The sequence below is a fragment of the Elaeis guineensis genome, chromosome 5, assembly GCF_000442705.2.
Source record: "Elaeis guineensis isolate ETL-2024a chromosome 5, EG11, whole genome shotgun sequence".
Lineage (NCBI taxonomy): Eukaryota > Viridiplantae > Streptophyta > Magnoliopsida > Arecales > Arecaceae > Elaeis > Elaeis guineensis.
This window is the reverse complement of record NC_025997.2, coordinates 117,903,767-117,923,532: the sequence shown is the minus strand read 5'-3', so window position 1 is coordinate 117,923,532 and position 19,766 is coordinate 117,903,767. Positions and strand designations below refer to the sequence as shown.

Genomic DNA, 19,766 nt, shown 5'->3' with positions numbered 1-19,766 from the left:
TATCCATACTAGTTAGTGATTGCTGGAGTAAAATGGGTCATGACAGAGATGAGGGAGCAACGTGTGTCAGTTTGGATTTCATGATAATTCACCCTCTGACTTTTTTGAGTGTTGAGGGATTTGATAGATGTAAAAAAGGTAATTAGGATGAAATTAGCTTCTTCTCTTCCATGTTGTAAATCACTCTCATACGGTATGTGGCTCTACTCGCCATCGAAGTACACACTTAGAGGCTGTTTGATCGCGGACCAGGTGAGAGAACCCCAACCTCCCAAAAAAAAAAAAAAAAGGCAGAATAGGGTTGCGGACCAGGTGAGAGAATATGCACCCTCCCACAAAAAAAAAAAAAAAAAAAAAGGGCCGGAATAGGGTCATACAATGTTAGGGTATAAGTGGGCCAATATAGTATTATTTTATTTTATTTTTTTTTTATTCTGGTGTAATAGAACTATACCTCGGAATAAATTTGTCTTTGTTCCATTAATTGCCTTTTTGCCTTTATCCACTCAACGTGCACAAAAGGTGGGAAGTAAATTTTGTTTTTGTGATAAAATTTGAAATATATCAAATTCGACTTCGTATCAAATGCACCTCATTTTGTATTCCTTGCATTGATCCCTCCAATCAAATGCCAAAATGTTTTTATTTGCAGAATTGGTTCATTCCTTCAATTATTTGTTATCTCGTCCAAAATTTATTCTGCAACCAAACATTACTTTAAAGGAGGAGGATCTGTTTACCAAAAAAAAAAAAAAAATCTAATTCCATTAAAAAAAAAGGAATGTCCAAACTTAGGTAATTACAGCTTGATTATGTGTATCTCCCTCTCGTTCTCTAGGTCGTATTTGGTAGATGGAATAAGTGGTAGGATGTTCCCACAAATGGAGGGGTATCTTGCCAAACGTCAGAAAATGAAGGAAAGATTTATACCATCAGTGGTATATGTGATTTGCATGGTATAATTCTGTTCTATAATTTTGATAGAATAGAGTTACATTGCAGCACAGAAAAAAAATTCCTCTCCATTTATTTTTTTTTGCCTCTATCCATTATTATAAATGCACGAAATAAGTGGAAAAATCAAATCCAAATCATTGTTAAGTACATTACATTTCAGTAATTGCTTAAGCTCCTCCAGCAACCGTCCGCATCTTTGACAGTACCAGCCTACAAAACATGCCCTAACAAGGAGCTGCAACATGATGCTACCAGATTGATTTTACTTGAAAAGATCCAGTTGAAGTTGCCATAGTTAGAAAGACACATATCAAAAAATCCACACATGACACAACCTTTTTAGCTCAGTGAAAATAAAAAAACTCATTTTCCCCTCGCGGGTGGAACTTGCCTTCGTACAGCTGAGAAATGACAAAGCTGCCTTTGCTTAGTTTGAAAAACCCAGTGAGCTACATTTTTGAAGATCAATTTTCGGAGAACAGAACAACTAATTCCACGAAACCATTAGCATTAGATCTATGAGAAAGTAGTTTGATCAAAGCATCAATCTCATCAATCAAAGGCTTTGGCTATTTAGCTACGCATTCTGAGTTATGTCATACTACATCTTGATTTTGATAGGGAGTTTGCTCTCTCATTTCTTTCCACTCTTTCTTTAGAGAATGACTCTCTCAATCCCAATAGGATAGCATGGACTCATCCTCCTTGCTTTTTTTGATTTGATGAGGAAGTGAAATGCAGAGACATAATAATCGGCTTCCGTAGACCTCTTGAACGAAAGGATCAATGAATGAAGAAGAAATGCCTTTCATCTTCAGTATTGGCAAAACCATTCCAAGCAGTTTGAGGCCCAGATGATCCTTCGATCGATCCTTCCTTCTGTCTCTTGGTCCAGTACACCAAGGTCTTACTTCCCAGTTGACTTCCATGGGGCAATCATTTTAAGCAAGAACTGATGTTGGCGTTGAACCTCTGCCACAAGCGTCCAAAAGACTGCTTAACATTAGTTGACCTACTATCAGAATTGCCTGTTCTAACTTTTAAAGCTGAGGAGCTGATTTGTTAGACAGAATACCAAGTTACCCACTGCATTTTTACATTACTGTTCTGGGCCCTACATCACCTGTTATAGCTTGCATCTAAGCACTAACTACGTCCACCATGGAACAGTCAATTGCTTACCACCTAAGCACTGCTCAGTCTTGGCTGCCTATTCCAGCTAAATCCTCCTTGGGTTACAACCAACAACAGCAGCATGATTATGAGAACTGTGCAATTGCCTAGTCATCACAGCTTTTAATTCTTTAGAGAACGTTTCAGTGAAAGCTTTCTTCTTCCCTCCCTTGCTCTCAAAATAAAAAAATATTAAAAAATAAAATAAAAAATTATATGGTTTGAAAAGGTGGTGCGGCTTGCATTAAAAGACTTGGAGACTCATGATTTATGTTTACAGGTGAAGCAAGGTGCCGATGTTAAGCTTGTAAACCTCACCAAGAAGAGCTTTGTACCATCTACAGGTGTTATCCGAATGCCCCCCAGGCACCGATTCCAGAATTAGTTGGCAAAAGTTAAGACCTATTTTAGCAACCAGCATTCTGTGTATCATCAACTCTCCAAGTCACAAAGCACATAGTTCAATGTCTAGTATAACTTTTAGAACCCTTTCTATCTGTAGAATTCCGACCAATGATAGAAATGATTTGTTATGAATATTTAGCTGATGTGATATAAAATGTACTTTGATGTTCCAGTTGCAGAAGAACTTTCAGAGAGAACAAATTGAATTCAAAGAAAAAGAAAAATCAAGATGGGAGCAGGATATATGTACTTCCTCAAAAGGAAGTCAATGTTGGTTTATCACATCAGTTTCCTTCGGCATTAATGAATCTTTGTGCAGCTTCAAGACTAAGTTCTCTGTAAACCTGAGAGGTAATGCACATTCCATCCATTAAATTAGGAAAGTTTAGGAAATACTTTGGCTGAAACAGAAAAATAGTTTGATGGTCAAGTGAAGAGCATACAAGTCTCTCGTGGATGCTTTGAAATGCCCTGCAAAACTTCTGCGCCTTTGCTGGACCTACCTGAAACATAGAGACATTTTAATCACTGCTTCATGCATCAGATGCGTAATATTTGTGTACAAAGTGGTGAGAAAAGTAACAGGAAATGCCAGATGAGATCTCTTATAGGACTTCCCTCAACAAAAAAATGGTGAGAAAAGTAACAGGTAATGCCAGATGAGATCTCTTATAGGACTTCCCTCAACAAAAAAAAAAGGGGGGGGGGGGGGGGGGGAGGGGAAGGGAGAGAGAGAGAGAGAGAGATTCCCTCAAAAAAGATAGATCTCTTATAGGACAAGCTATGATCAGATGACATACAGACAATGGAGTACCAAATCATGCATGATTCCTCTTCCTTACAAACAAAAATTCTCTTTTAAGCATAATTTGTATTGTGATCTCATTTATCAAAGTCGAGTGGATGTCTGAATGTCCCAAAAGGCTACACAAAAAACACTGCCTTTCCATCACACTAGTGTCATAAATTAGAGATGCCATATAAATATCTGCTTAACATGGGTGAGTAATTCCTCCACGGCAACCTCTCCAATGCCCTCCAGACCCTTGGACTCGCCTTTCTTGTTGACTTTGGCACTTTACCTCTGCCCGTTTGATCAGCACACTCTCACTGCCCTAGGTCCTCCCAAACCCCCTCCTGACCTTGATCCAGTGCCAGGGCTCTGCCTAGGGACTAGACAGCGGCATTCAGTCAGTCAGTTTTTGTCTTTTCCAATTTTACAATTTTCAAAATGTGGATGAGAATAAGAGATGAAAGGCAAAAATCTCTATGTATCGAATCAATTTCCTATTTTTTCACCAAGAGAAGCTCCTACATCTTTCCCAGTGTCTTTTCTTCATTATTGCCTTGCTTCAATAAGTTGGGAAAAAAAAAATGGAGGATGCTTCTTTCTTGTCCTCTCAGTCATCTTTCAGGTGAAAAATGACATAGAACAAATGGGCTACATGCATGGATGTAGCTCTATCATATATAACTCATTCTTTTTCACTAGTTTTCTTAGAAAACTTTTCTTATAATAGAAAGTGGCAAAGTAGAATAAGGTGAACCCAATTACAAAAGAAATCCTTCAAAATACCTCATCACTTCTATGTAACTATTTTGGAGAAACATGACAAATTGGAAAGAAAAATAAAATAAACGAGGGGAAGTCATTATAGGAAGGTGGATTTATTTACCATGTTTTTTAATTGATAAAAGTAGTAGAGGGGACTCTGAAGATCACATGAGAATCTCTCTTCGTGGGAAAGCAGGGCCTAGTATGCCACATTTAACCCCCATGTATTAGATCCAGTATACTGCTTTTGACCCCTACGAGATAGATCTAGTTTCCACATTTAACCGTTGCAGATATAGATCCAGTGTTTCGCATTTAACCCTTGCATAGTGTATCTAGCATACATTTAACCCCTAAAAAATAGGCCAACTGGACCACATTTATCCCTTGCAGAGTGTAGCTCCAGTACATCACAATTTAACCCCAGCAAAGTATGTCCAATATACTACAATTAATCCTTGCGAATTACATCCAAGCATAATCATTTTTTGGAATGTTCAAAGTATCAATATATAACCCACATTGCCCAAAACATAACCAAATTGAGAGTCCAAAGTGAATACACAGATCCAATTTGTTCTGCAAATACTATTTCATTTATTTTCCAAGTCAGAATAATTGCTCAAACAGTTTATCAAATCCTCGATCATACTTGAGTATCCAAAAAGCTTCAAATATTTGTCAAGCATGTAAGGTTTTAAACAAGTATTCCAAGCACATCTGAAAAGAGACATTGTTTTCAAGGAGAATCCAAAGCAGTTCCAAGAGGTTTCAAGGTATCATGTAATAGTTTCTTATAATTCCAATAATTCCTTTAGACATGACGAAATCCAAACTGTGGGTGCATATTATTCCAAACATATCCAAGAGTTTCAATATCATGATATTCGCTTGCCTGATCCAACCTCCATGTAGACAAAAGGAACATTTGCAAGAAAATCGGTTAAAGTGTTGGTTTTGGCCTCGTGCCAATAACTAGCAAGTGCAATATGGTATCATAACAAGAGTGATATGTGTCTAACTAAAGAGCACTGGCATGGATGTCAGCCAGCGGTGGCATGCATCTTGTGGCAACTTTGTATGGACTCGACGCAATATGGACTAGCATGGTCCAAAATTGTTAGCATTTATTAGAAATACACACAATTTATTCAAAAGAAGTCTTTTTACAATTTAAAATACATAATTTCCAAACTATTTATGAACTAATTGATGTAAATACATTCTAATGGATATTTAATGCAAGTAATTCCAAAATAGAATTTTGCATAAAAATATTCTTCAAATCATGAGATGTGACAGCTTAATGATATATACATATATAGGGTGCAATGTTCTGGGGGATTAAGCACCATGCAAATACAAAAATTCTTCCATTTCAAATATCCTATAAAATGGTTAACAAAGACATGCATTAGAAAATATGGGGTTGCAACTCCAGTCTAAGTAGAAGGTTACTTATTGAACATGCTAAGTCCAACAAAGACTTTCTACTCGAACCAAATGCTCTATAATACCTAACAATTACAAGCAATTTCCATATCGAACTATACTCTCTGAAGCCCCATAATATGTCTTAGTACATCATGAAGGCCTACATTAACCCTCAATTCAACTAACTACCACAACTCCATGCAACATACAATATTTCATAATTAACAAAATAAACTCTAGAACTTATGAAACTTAGTGAAAAATTAGTAAATAAAAGAGCTAATTTATGGTTAGTTTTAGCCAAATCGAGTGATCCCAAGTCCCAACATATCCAATTGATTTTAGGTCTAGGCTCTCTTTACAGTAATGATAGCCCTCAACTATCAAAATACATCTCTAAAGATTACAATATCGGTCTTTTTCAAATCCCTTGATATGAGGGCTTCAAAGGTATAAGCCATGTTGCTAAAAACTCGCTGGAGGTAACCAAAGTATCTAGGTTTTCCCTAAATTCACCTTAAAACCATCATGAAATAATACAGCAATAGTGTTAGAAATCACCTCAATCATGCCTCTGGCTAGATGTCAAGGTGTCAAATTAAATTTCTAAATCAATATGGTGGTCACTTCTCCCTACATAAAGAGCCCACATTAGGGTTAGATTAGAGAGCAAAACAACAACAAAGAAGAAGAGAAATACGGATATGGGTTTCTCACTATTTATATGCACAAAATGGTGGGAGATGGAAGAAAGAACGAAAAAGATGGGTAGATGGACACAGATGAGAAAAGGGAGGAGATCTAGGGTAGGTGAGCAAGAGAGCAAAAAACTAAGAGAAAGAGAGGAAGAAGAGGGAGGTTTCCAGCAGGATGGGAGCGGATGATGGTGGAACAGGAGCGCTCTCAGCAGGAGCATAATAAGAAAGACAGAAGAGGGCAACAGGGTGATGGGGCCTGGGATGCTTATGTGAAGAGGGAATATAGAGGTGGCAGGTTAGCTAGATTTGGTTCAGATCTAAGCCCAAGCCAATTGGGCTCAATTGACAGGCTTCAAGTGGCCCGAGTGTTACATTATCTCTTCCCAAAACCAAGACACATAGTTTCACCTTCCTCTATCCTATAACATTAGATGTATCATGGAAATCTATTAAATTAAAATAAAAAAAAAAGAGGAACACACACCGGAACTTCTCTTTCTATAAGTTATGATCCCACGGTCCCCACCTATTCTCAGTATTAGATGTTACAAACATCCATCAAAGACTTGCCGATTTCATGTCTTAAACTTGCCAATTTCTAGCAAAATAAAAATCCAACATACAGGTACCTTGGTTCCCTTAAGAGCTTTGGATGTCCTAATTGAAATAACTAGTCAAACTGTCAAAGGAAGTTGGATGGAGCTATTTTTGAACACCATCCATCCATCCATATATATATATATATATATATATATATATATATATATATATATGCATTTGAAAAGTTACAACCCTGGTTCCAGCCAACTATGCTAAAAAAATGGTTTATTGCTTTATCAATGATAGTCCTGCCACTTTCCCAATTTATGACAAGAAATACAACTTCAGGTCACAGTTACATTCATCATTATCCTAGTTCAAAATTGAAGGTTCATGTTGATTCTATGATTTATTAAACAACAAAATATGATAGCTATGAAAAGCTAAATATTTTCTTGATTGGTATAATACAGGCACTACAGAAATTTAAATAGCGAAATGAAATAAAGTGTCAGGAGCCATTCATTTTTCTATATTTACAAGAACATAGTTGATTAACTTGATTTAAATAAGGAATAATATTGGCTAAAGCAATTCTTATGCCGTTGCACATTCCTTTGTTGTCGCTTTGCAGATTACATGGTCCAATGTTCATGTTACAAGGACCTGGTGCAAATCAAAAAGGTTAATGTAAAAAGCAAAACCTGGTTGAGATATTGATATATTTCACTTGACAACATGATAATGTTCTAAAACTGCCAATGTGACTCATGTAGACTCAAACAAAGAAAGGTGTAAGGAACTACATATCTCAGCCCATCCCACTGGATAAGTTTAATGGTGCTGTTCAGTCTCATTTCAATAACAAACATGTTTTTGCATATATATATATATATATATATATATATATATATATATAGTGTGAATTTGTGCATATCTGTAATATGCATGTGTGTGCGTGCACATTAGTTCATGTCTGTATTGAATATTTAGATGCAAAAGAATGTACACTTAAACCACATGATGCAGCATAATTTAAGGAATCTAAGAACAAAACACCATTTTTTCTGTCTTTTACAGACTTCTAACAATAACAAAAATATCTCTAATGGTCTACATAAGCAATGGAAGCAGTTCCAATAGGACGACATGCTAACAATGCAGTTCTTAGAGAAGCAGATAACTGCTTAAATATATATAATGTAACACACCTTTTTTTCAGCTGCTACTCGTAGTTTCTGCCAAAATGGATCTGTTAAATAAATAAAAACAATTACAATTCTATGAATCAGAATGTAAAGAACACAAAGATGTTAGCTCGATTATCCTGCTCATTCAGCTTAGACCCATGGTTATTTTTTGGTATTCACATCTACTGAAAAATAAGCATTGGGCAGCCACTGCAAGAGCTGAGAAAAGATCATTTGAGTTTTATCAAATCTTAAAGGCAGCAATTAGATCTCTCAACTTTTTCACCAAACAAATGCATGTAGAAGAATTGCACCTTCAAACAGGAAGTTAATAAATATGAGCAAGGGGTTGGTCATTGAGGCAGCTTGGTAGTGTCTGCATGCTCCTCCATTCTATGCTAAGTGCTTTTAATAGGTGTGTAGGGATGTAGAGATGATCCTAAGCAAGCCAAACCTTGCTAAAGCTCGAGCTATGCTCAATGCTTATTGAGCTGATCCTGAGCTCAACTCAATTATTAATATTGGGTTACAAATCAGGTGACAGGCGCTGACTGGCAGTTCATCAAGCCTTCCATGACTCACTTTGGTAATTAAGCTGAGCTTGAACTTGACTCTATTAAAACTAAGTTGCACATGAACTGTTGAATAAGAGCTAAATAATCACCTCATCATTGCTTATAGAGAATTAATCTTAGATTTAAGACTAAAATATTTCTTTAACCGTAGGAAATGCTTCATCCAACAAGTGAGATTGTAGATATGCTACATATGCTTATATTAATCATACGATGTGCATGTGCACATGCATTTGTGTGGGTGGTTTGCGGGGTGGGGAGGAGCGTTTGTGCATGCATGCCGCCCATTGTGGGTGGGCAGGTGTGTGTGTTTCCTCAGCTGCGAACTAGTTACTCATTGAGTGAGTCCTTATTGAGCTATACACTAAGTGAACCTGAACCATTCACATATGTGTGGTTTGCCAAAACAGAGTGTGTGTATTTTTATTGCCATGAAAGAAATTTTAAATTTAATGGCCAAGATTATAGATTCTATCTTGAAATGAATGCAGATAATATAAATGAAAGATAAATTACCCATTTCATCTAACCAAAAGCAGGTAATTTTCTTTTTAGTAGATAAACTTTCTAGCATAGTTTACTATACCAGCACTAGGTATTATATTATTTCCTTAACTGGTATGATAAGATACACCCGATATCATGAGGTATAACCCTTCATACTGCACCGGGTCCAGAGACCCTTGTCGCACACCAAACATGGTGACACTCAAAACCAGAAACCACAAGTTGGTACAACATGAAACTGGGTGAAACTAGTTGCTTCAACCTGGTGCAGGCTAGTTCGGCCCCTATACTGTACTAAACTTCAAGTATCGTACGAGTATGGTAAGGTTTGCCCAATACTGAGTAGTATGGGTCAGTAGTCTCTAGTCTTTGTTCAAGATGGAGGCATAATGTAATAGATGGGATGGACCAGAGAACAATGGGTAAAGGCAAGGAGAGAGGGCAGAGTTACTGAAATAAGTACAATGTAGGGAAGCGGATCTCTAGAAAAAAAATAAAAAATAAAAACAGGAACCCCTTAAGAAGCAGGTGTAAGATTAATTTTCTTGAGGGATTTTGAAGTGAATTTTCCACGTCCTAGATAGAATTCTTGCTAGTATGGGTGAAAAATTCATGACTAATAATTAATAAAGATTGAGAGAAGATAGGTTACTAAGAAAGGTGGATTATCACTAGTAATCATAGCTATACAAATATACTGCATGTGAATGGTTAATAAAAGTTACATGCAAAGATTATAATTTCAATCCATCCAAACATGAGCTATCTAACGATGCATTTTTACACTGGGCTACTAAGAAAGGTGTACTATCATTAATAATTATACTATACAAATATATTGCATGTCTAAATGAGTAGAGGTGTAAAGATTCTACTTTTGATCCATCCAAATATAAGTTATCTAACAATGCATTATATGTTGATATATAATGCCATCAAGTCTTCAACTTAAATTAACTGGTCACTGACACAAGCTCTAATTATTGCATGACTATATAAAAAGTCAACAATTACTAAATTATGCACACACATGTTACATATAAGGAGATACCTTCATCACTAGTTTTAGCTAAAGCGTCTTTCTTCACCATCTCATTCTGGACATTTCTACCACTTGCTCTCTGTAACACAATTATAAGTTAGTTAACAAGCAACAAATATACGAAGTCCAAGAAAAAAAAAAGCAAACAGATGCAATTTTTAGACCTCATCCTTTGCTGAATGTGTACATGATTCTCTTTCTGTGTCCGCCTGAGAATTTATTAAGATCAGTAGGACAAAAGCATATACAAAAAGAAAAGAACAAGCATTTTGAATAGAAACACCGGTCACACCATTATTAAGTAAAAAAAACAACTGAAATTCATTATAAGGATACATTCTTTTGTCCTTTTCTTTTTTGCTTCAAGGAAATCCCACTTTTAAACATGAAAAAATTGATACTAAAGATAAAAAATGCTAGTAAATCCAAGAAGGTATCTAGGTCGTTACAATATAACTTAGTCTCGCATTAGGACTCAAATTGTTGCATCATATCATCATTCTATGACTCAGCATATTATAATACTAAAATGGATGCTATGCTGGCAAAGCACTGGTCTCAGTCAAACGAGATCACGACAGATGGCTTCACCGAGAACACAATTAGTTTTCCAAGTAGTTATGATGATTTGTGGTGATTCTAGAAATGGTTAAATATATTGAAATAAGATGAAAAGTCTATTTCTTTCAAATAAAATAAAATGGAAATTCAAAAGCACGTGAATTCAGTAACTGTTGCCACATAATGCCTATGCCATGAACCCAAAAATTTGTGCAAGTATTTTCTTTAATAAAAAGAAATAGTCTAATATAAATTATCAAGGTTTAGTACTCAATCCAAGTCAAATAGCCTTTGATCCTACATCGCAATGAAAATCAAGATTTTGAGTCATATATCGCAAGGACCAATCTTGTTCTGATTGGGATTGTATCATAATTATAGAAGTGTTGAATCAGATCATATCGTCAACCAGGTCACAATCCGCAAGATTTTTTATGATTTCCTTTGAGGACAACAGATAGAGTTGAAACAACATGTGAGGCAAAATGCATACATAAAATTGCGGTCTGAATGGATAATGAGTAAGGAACCATCATATAAAAACAAAAACATTCTCTTTGGAACAGCCATAAGCTCAAAAATATCATGTCCAAGAAGAATAAACAGTATGCTTAATTAATCAATAGAGTTTTATTCCACTATATAGGTCTAATATAATATTTCAATTTGAGCTACTTGAATGAAAAAAAGAGGATTTTGCAAGCAAAATACACCCTCTTTCCATTTTGCAAATTCAAAATCATTTTTATTGTTTTGCAGATTCATACGGTGTTTCAAAATCTGGACAAAGTTGCCCCTAGACCTTCCAGGTTGGATTATTTTTCTGTCTTGTGATGTCAACATGGTGAAAACTTGTGTAAGTTTTTAATACCCCTTACACAAGTTTTAAAAAGTATTTATGCAATTTTGTAAAGAACAGAGTTCAAAAATGCATCTAACATGATAATTTGTTTATAAAATTGATCAATAATAAATATATATAATAAATAACTAATACTACAATTTGTTAGACCACAATAAACGCGTACTAGTATATTTACAAACTTGCACAGTATCCAACAATATCCATGAAGTTTTCTATTATACTAACTTCTTCTAAAATCAGTTATTCAAGACTTTGTGCAAATTCCTTTCAGAACTTGTGCAACCTGGACCAACTTGAGCATTGGTAAGCTAGTGTAGAGGGCTTTTCGTGGCCCTTCCAATTTGGATTTTTTTTTTCCTTGCTACATTGGCATGTTGAAAATTTGCATGATTTTTTAATAACTTTGATACAAGTTTTGAATAGGATTTACATAGACTTGTAAAGGACAAAGTTTAATAATCCATTATAGAGTTAGTCAATAATAAACAAAAAATAAACAACTAATGCTACAAGTTGTTAGAGCACAACAAATAGGTAAAGTATAAAGCCATAATATCGACGAACATGCATAAGATCCATGCAAGTTTTCTATTATACTAACTATATGCTAAGATCAGTTATTCAAAACTTTGCACAAATTCAATTTAGAACTACAGCAATACTAGCATTATGGGATGGTGAACTAATGTTGAAGGGCCAGAGGCAGAGGCAATTTTTCCTATTTTCAAAACTCTGTAACAAATCTACAAAAATAGAAAAAGGATATTGAATGAAAAATATATATTTCTTCCAAAACCCTAAAAAAAATATAGTAGACTTATTGAAATCCCTTTTTCTGAGGTTCAGAGACATAGAAGGAACTGAATATTTAAAAACGATGGAAGAGACAACTCGAAGCAATCAGTTTTTCTTTGCTGTTGAAAGTTAAAATTTATCGGGAGATCATCAATCTGATATCTTGGAACTTTATCAGTGATCATTCTAAAAGTTAAAGCAATAAATTAATCTTAAAAGACATATAAATAGTCTCGGTTTATACAAACATAGCCTGAATCTGGATCTTATGATCCAAAGGATCATAAAATCCATGATCCAGATCCTCTGACCCAAATCTAGATATTATGAACCACATTGATATTAATCAAGGGATCCAATCCATATCTCTGAGGACCAGTTTCATTTGGATCACACATCCATATCAGGGATTGTAAGATGTTGATAACAATGGTGGGAACTCATGGTAAAGTAACATCATGTTAAACAGTAGATGCTAATTTGGTGGACTCCATTAGCCTTTTGATAGAGTATGGTCTAACAGGACTACTGACGAAGATTATCAAGAGTATGCATCATTATGAGACTAGATTCTAACATGCATCAATGTAGTGTCAGATGAGATCATCATAGTGCTGAAACTAAAGAAATGGCATGACGCACTGATGAATTGTATGTCTGTCAACTTGTGCAGTGAATACAGTTTATAGAGGAGTTAAGTAGTCTAGGTTCAGGCAAATTCAGCTTCTTTGCTAGGGACTAGCTAGAAGGAGGCATGTCTCACTGCCAATACTAGTTCGTTGTTGCAAGGAGTGACTAGCTTCCCAAATGTTTAAGATAATACCATCTCGCATCCATAAAGGAGAGCATGCACTTGCAGATGGACAAGAGAAACCCTTGTAAGTTCCATAAACAGATACTTCTAATACAAGATATACATGAAAACAAAGAGCTGCTTTGCAAATAATACCTATTTCTGGAGTGGCATTTCATCAAAAGCAAAGAGAGTATTTATACAAGAACCTTGATGAAAACCAAAGTGTGGTCACATCCGATGGATACATCTCTCAATTTTTTGTGACACAGATTAAATACCAACTTCCAACCCATTTAGAAAGACTGAAAAGCTATCAGGCATTTATGCTACATGATATAGCATATGCAGAAACTAGTTCTAAAGATCCACAAGTTTCCAAGATCATTTTCTTGGAATCCAAAACATTAATTTAATAAAAAAAATCAATTCAAACATTTTAATGAATACCCCGTCAACCAACAACAAAATCAACATGGTGATTACTTAACCTACGTTTTGTAATTGCAGCCAAAAATAAGTTAATAAAAAGCTCAGTAGAAAATGCAATATATTATATGATAAACAAGAATAATCGGAAAATTTAAGTTTGGGAACATCAATGCTAACAACAGAAAAAAGGGCAAATGCATATGTAGGTTCTTTTCATTGGCATAAAACCGATTGAGACCCATTCATTCCTTCTGTTACCGTCATAGATTTGCTTTTCCTTATTTATACACCATTCAAGGAATTGGCTAACTACGATATTTTTCCAAATTCACACTTCTATAAATCAATTTCAGGAACATCAAGTAGTGCTCTATGATTTACCTTAATTCTAAGTTAAAAAAAAAAAAAATCCACGTTACTTGAACAAACAAATGGATCAAGAACGGAATTAAAACGATGCAAAAAGAAATCCGTGGACATTGACGAAGGATTTTGAAAAGAAAAGAACAAAGAGAAGGTGAGAGCACAGATTACGCAGTAGTAAGGAGAGCGGACGACCGGGAAGCGGTCAAGAAAGCGTCGGAAGTGGCGCTCTTCCATGGAGCTTCTTGGATTCGTACTTTGGATGCCCCTCGCTGCGATCGGCCGTTTTAAAATACCCGAAACGGTGGACATCAACTTAACGATGCCATATCAACCGTCTGATGAATGTGCTTCATCAACCAGAGAATAAGTTGAAATTCCTAGTGTTGCGCCCGTGCAATCCCTGCTAGGGGACTCCTGGATGGCTGCAATTTTATATTTTACAAAAAAAACATTTTATCAATTTTATAATTTGTTAATTATCAAATTCATAAAATATTAAGAGAGTGTTTGATTTGAGAGAGTTGGGGTCTAGAATAGGAATAGGAATGGATGACTTCCATTCCAACCATTTAGTTGAGAGAAGTTCTATTCTGATTCCAAGACGGAATAGAAATGATCCCAATCAACCTACTCTCTCTTAAGAATTTAAATTTTCAATTCTAATCACGGACTAAATACTTTAAGAGATTTGACCAATCAGAATTATACGGAATTTGAAAAAATATTAATTTGCCATTGTGGATCAGGGAGTGCCCCAAGCTACAAGCTATTGAAATTGGTAACTCAAAATATTTCGCTTCCTTGGCAACGATACATAGAGGGTAACTGATGAGGATGCCAATTGGATCAAGTTTTGATCTAAGTTCGACAACTACACCTAACTTAGTTCTATGAAATAGGCCGACAAAAATATTATACTCTGTAATAATTATATTATTTAGGACATGTTTGGTTGGAAGAGATTAAAACTCTAAAGTGAGAATGAAAATGAACGACCTCCGTTTCAACTATTTGATTGGTAATAATTTTATTTCTATCTCAATATTAAAAGAAAATAAAAAAAATCTCAATCTTTTAAAATACAAACCCAATTATTCTTTGAAAGCCAAATTCCATTCTAATTCCAATTCCAATCGTCAACCCAACATGTTAAGGACTCATCCTTGCTCCAGACTATTTCAATTTCGATTCTGATCATAATCCAAATGCACCGTTAGCATTGAGGAGAACATTAGCTATGATTCCAACAATGCTAATTGTTGATTATACTTGCTACTGCAAGCAACAAAAGCTTGACTGGAGTACATGCAAGGTGGGATACCCAATTACGATTACCATGCAGCTCCCCGGAGACAATTACTTCCAAATCCTTCTTGAGACTCAATGCGTCGGTTCCAGATTCCACTAGCTGAACGCTAGCTTTATCACGTACCAAAATAACATAACTAAACATAACATTGCAAAATTATGTCTCGAGGACTTAAGGCCATATACTTTCGGGAGGACGAAACAGATGAGAAAACATTCCACAAATCTTAACACCAAGGTATCATGGATTGGCATAACTAGCAGACCTGAAGAACATCAACCTAAATCCTTGGAGGGCTTTTACCGCATTTCAGATTAACTATTAGTAGAAAATATTTGCAGTTCTTGATGACTTCAAACTGGAGGTGAAGAGCATAAATGCAATGCCACTCGGTTCCAAGTGACGCGCAAGTATTTTAATGAGAATGTGGATATTGCTCTTCTCATCGCTGGTGACAGTGTACCACCCATAGAACAAGAAGCAGAATCCTTAACCATCGCTTCACAAACGGCAGCCACTAATTGTTTTCCGTGACAATTAAGTTCCATTGCTGTTTTTATTAGCCCCTTGATTTCAAAGGCTACGAGTTTCATCTGAACAATTTGACAATGCAACTTCAGCTGGAATTTTTTTTTTTTTAGTATTAAACCTACTAGAAATTACACAAAAGTGCAATTTCTGAAACATACGATCTTTTTTTTAGAAAAAATTATTGTTACAGCATATCATAAAATATGATTATAATACAAAGAAAGAAAAAAGATCTTTTGGGTTGCAGGATATTAGTGGACTTCTCACTCAAAAATGATGACAAGAACATACAAAAAGGGCCAATGAGAGCATATGGTGATCAATGGTGGTATATCACCATATGGAAAGAATTTGGAATCGGTCCTCCCAACTTAATTCATAGACGTTATTTCTCGATCAAGATCTTCAAAAATGGCAAGGCACTTTCTAAGCAATGTCTTTGCTTGCTCGCTTTTTTCCACCTCACACAGATGAACTAGCTCATCCTTGAACTCAATATGTTTTCTTTGTGTCAAAGGAATCTCTCTATATAGTTTGCTTATCTCCAGTAGGCACTCTGAAGCAGCAGTATGGACCTGTAAACGGAAAGCAAAAGGAATTTTACAGCAAGTGAATGCAGATGATAATTAATGTAAACACTGGTTATATCTACTTAATGTTCTTAATTGGTTGATGATAGTGTAAGAGACGACAGAGGCCCTCCAGGAACAAGGAACAAACAACCAATCCATGGCCTTCTACAAAGAATATGGATATCCATTGAAGAGATAAAATGGGATGATGACAAAGAAAAATGCCTAACGGTACATGCTCTGATTATAAAAATATATTTGGTATGCCATTCTGTTGTTAGAACTTTAGCCATGCTCATGTCGCATACCGAAACACATCTCAATATTTAATAAAGTTACCACGCAGCAAAGTTTTAAAAACCAACAAACTTGTTAGAAGATCATGACAAGTTGGAGAAGATCTGAGGAATTACAAATTTTGAGTCTACATTGACAGATGATGCACTAGTCATAGCAATTCTATACCAACACATAAAACTCTGTTTCATTTCTAATCATCAGACAACAATGCATGAACAGTAGAAGCTAATCTGCGAGGAATTCTCCACCTTAAACCAATTTTAGCTACAATACTTTTACTCAACTGTTCAAGTACCGAAATTGGTACCTTACAGATACTGTACAGTACCACATGGACACACGGTACACCTAGTTGTGGCAGCACATCAAAAACAGGGTGATACACTACATGCTGGTATGGAACAGCACCAAGGGATGTTCTGGTTACCTTGTCTATACCATACAATTCACAGAGCCAATCTGAAGCAGTGTGCTTGATGTTTCTTGCTTTCACCAGGGAAAAATAAGCCCACGTTCAACTACCTCAAAGTAAGGCGCTATCTCTCCATCAATATAAATTCTCATATTTATGTGGGATATACAACGATAAGCCCCAAGCTAGACTTGGCTACACTCGAATAGATCTTCACTTAGACTTGAGTGGGTTTCCAAATCACATGATTTTTTTTGTGTAAGCAATTTAGAGATATTAGCCCACACATCCAATAGCTCGGTTCATTGTTATGGGACTTCTATTATCCAATGTAGACCTGATTAGATTTGAGTGGAGATCTACTTGAGTGTGGTGAAGTCCAAATTGCCCATCGTAAAATATCAAAGAAAAAAGGGATAGTAAGCTAAGCTATTCTTGTTAATTTGTAGATTTAAATTGTACATTTTGAAGACAAAGTACGGACTTCTTATTATGCATTTAAGGCTGGTATAAACACCCTAACTCCTACCTCTATTTCTCCTCATGGAATATCAACTATCCAAAATATGCGACAAATACTTGTTATTTGGTTGGCTCCTTTTCTTCGTCAATACTGCAACAGAGAACATGCAATTGGTCTACCCAAAATGAAGGAAAACGTTCTCTTCATCCCTTACAAGAATTTACTAATAGGATGAAATCATGGATTAAGGACATGCCTGATCTCTTCAGAGTGGTTTGTTAATCATTGGAAAGAATTTTATTATCTAATAAATTGTAGCTCTACCTGACCTCTAATCAGTGAGCTCACCAATATCCAGTGACAAGCAAACCTCAATGGATCAGCAGTAACAAGAAAGTGGCTGCAAGTTTTGTAATCCCCTTAAAACAAAGATCATAAAAAAGGGAAGTATAAAATAATGAAAATCTAAGAGTCAAGACCCTTGTGAAGATGAAAACTTTGAAGTCATGAAATAAAAGACTTATGTTTGTCCACCTCTATGTATTGTTGGACAATAATTTACTAATAAACAAAAGCCAAACAACCATCCAATTTTGGAAAAATCAGAATACAAGAATGGATACCTGAGAAATCCTTACCACGCGAATGCAATCAACTATTTTTGGCGCCACAGAGTGAAATAACTGAATGCAAGAAAGAAAAAAAGTGAAGCCGCTAGAAAGAATTTGTTAGAAAATGATTTGCTGAAAGATGCAGTCGCCAGGATATCAGCATTACCTCATAAAGTAAAGCAGTTGCATCCTGAGAATAAACAGGAGTACTATTGGAAATGGGGTGGAACTTTGAACATAACTCTCCAATTGATGAAAAAACTGACAATTTAACTGTCCATCAAGTTACATAAATATAGGTAACTATCCAAGTCCATATCAACCAAAGTGCACTAATTACAAATATGATGTTAGTACAGATTGCAAAATACCTTTCCAATTGAATCCAGGTGACAGGGAACTTGAAAAGACATGTATTAATTTTTCTTTTTGTTCCAGAGCATCCTGAAGATGAGCTACATGGATACAAGATGCCACACAATCTAGAACCTTGTCAAGAGAAGCAGAGAATTCTTCGGTGCTGTCCTCATCTGCAGCAAGAAAATTTTAAAAATGCAAATTTAATTACAGCATTGCAACAATTTGATTAGTCAAGATTGATCTCCATTTAACATGAGCTCCATTTTGCATAACTCTACTATCACAAGTCACAGTGACCAAGTCAACTATAAAAACTGCTTCCAGAATACATCCATACCAACCACAAAATATTCATGCAATAAAAGAAGAAAACATCATATGGAGATTTCAGTATCATGGGAATGTTTCATTAATGTCCCATTGAACACGATACTTTAGTAGCTGGTTATGATTTTGAAAGATTGTTCATACTGTTCACCGGGCAGGAAAGAGTTGTCTACATAAAGGTGTCACTTCTGGTCATAACATTTGAGTGCTGCTATTTATCCTAATCTCATGATCAAATTTCCTATGCTTGACTACACAAGGCTCTGTCCCTGATGGTAGGGAGCCGACACAAGGAGGAAAGCAGTTCTTCCTGCAAAGAGCAAATTATGTCATGACACAAGAATCGGTGCTGATTAAAATTCTATCCATTTACTTGTACTTGGTATGAACAGATTCAAAAGAAGATGGATATCATAGTGATCATGAATAAAACCAAATTTGTATGCATGTGTCAGCCAACACATCTTGGCCTTGGACATAGCGAGATGAGAAGTCTATCACATTCCTTGAATCCAGAGCATGCTACATAAAATACCTGATGCAGCACCATAACTGTTTAAGTCTACGCCAATATTTAATAAATCAGAAATTTGTGGCATGAGCCAAGTATCCCAAGCATTTGCATACATTCAAAACCTGCAATACACTGGCAAGTAGAAGTTTGTGGAAGAATGTTGACAAATTGCAGTTTGCAATATAAGAATTTTATATTTAGAAACAAATGGACAAAGCACTACATGTACATTGACTGTAGACATGTTTATACAATTTCTTATTTACTCCTATATCAATATAATGTTTGTACTCCTATCAGTATTATGAAGGATATAGATGGAGGAACAATGATAGACAGAAAGGGAAATGACCGTCAAATCTGACTCGCTCCACCACACATTTGAAGTTGTCCTCTCTTTCAAGCAGAGACACATACCTTTTTTCTACTCTTCTGAATACAATGTTACATAACTTTTTTGCTCATTCTTATGCTCTAGT

The 19,766-nt window shown here is 35.6% G+C and overlaps 2 protein-coding genes across 9 annotated transcripts in view; both read right to left on the bottom strand.

Moving 5' to 3' along the window:
- Positions 1 to 2,644: 2,644 nt before the first annotated feature.
- Positions 2,645 to 14,307, bottom strand: LOC105045459 (uncharacterized). Of its 3 annotated transcripts, none has more exons than XM_073258301.1 (6): positions 14,057 to 14,303; positions 10,241 to 10,285; positions 10,086 to 10,155; positions 7,974 to 8,014; positions 2,979 to 3,034; positions 2,645 to 2,879 (listed from the first exon to the last, which is right to left on the bottom strand). In XM_073258301.1, exons 1-6 carry the CDS (start codon positions 14,195 to 14,197, stop codon positions 2,801 to 2,803), a joined length of 432 nt encoding a protein of 143 aa, XP_073114402.1. In that variant the 5' UTR covers positions 14,198 to 14,303; the 3' UTR covers positions 2,645 to 2,800. The 3 variants fall into 3 exon arrangements, with proteins under 3 accessions (XP_073114402.1, XP_010922043.2, XP_010922044.1); XM_010923741.4 differs by having other exon boundaries at positions 2,979 to 3,038; positions 14,057 to 14,286; XM_010923742.4 differs by lacking the exons at positions 2,645 to 2,879; positions 2,979 to 3,034 and adding an exon at positions 7,014 to 7,428 and having other exon boundaries at positions 14,057 to 14,307.
- A 1,565-nt stretch (positions 14,308 to 15,872) lies between these two features.
- The window catches only part of LOC105045461 (uncharacterized), a 63,494-nt gene continuing 59,600 nt past the window's right edge, over positions 15,873 to 19,766 (bottom strand). The window contains exons 32-35 of one of the 6 annotated variants that reach the window (XM_010923743.4): positions 18,458 to 18,616; positions 18,253 to 18,359; positions 18,099 to 18,158; positions 15,873 to 16,303 (exon numbers count right to left, since the gene is read on the bottom strand). In XM_010923743.4, the coding sequence (XP_010922045.1) occupies positions 16,100 to 16,303; positions 18,099 to 18,158; positions 18,253 to 18,359; positions 18,458 to 18,616 (530 nt within the window). In that variant the 3' untranslated portion in view covers positions 15,873 to 16,099. Of the gene's footprint in view, positions 16,304 to 18,098; positions 18,159 to 18,252; positions 18,360 to 18,457; positions 18,617 to 18,961; positions 19,084 to 19,129; positions 19,420 to 19,766 lie in introns of those variants that run through there. The other 5 variants (XM_010923746.4, XM_029264666.2, XR_832056.4 and 2 more) reach the window with 5 other exon arrangements.

What these genes read in the sequence shown, in the direction of transcription:
- LOC105045459 (XM_073258301.1), bottom strand. Translation starts at nt 14,197, where the DNA reads ATGTCCACCGTTTCGGGTATTTTAAAACGGCCGATCGCAGCGAGGGGC. An exon ending in TCCGCTCTCCTTACTACTGC is followed by an intron (nt 10,286 to 14,056) that starts GTAATCTGTGCT and finishes ATAAATTCTCAG; the next exon opens with GCGGACACAGAAAGAGAATC. An exon ending in AGCTAAAACTAGTGATGAAG is followed by an intron (nt 8,015 to 10,085) that starts GTATCTCCTTAT and finishes TTTATTTAACAG; the next exon opens with ATCCATTTTGGCAGAAACTA.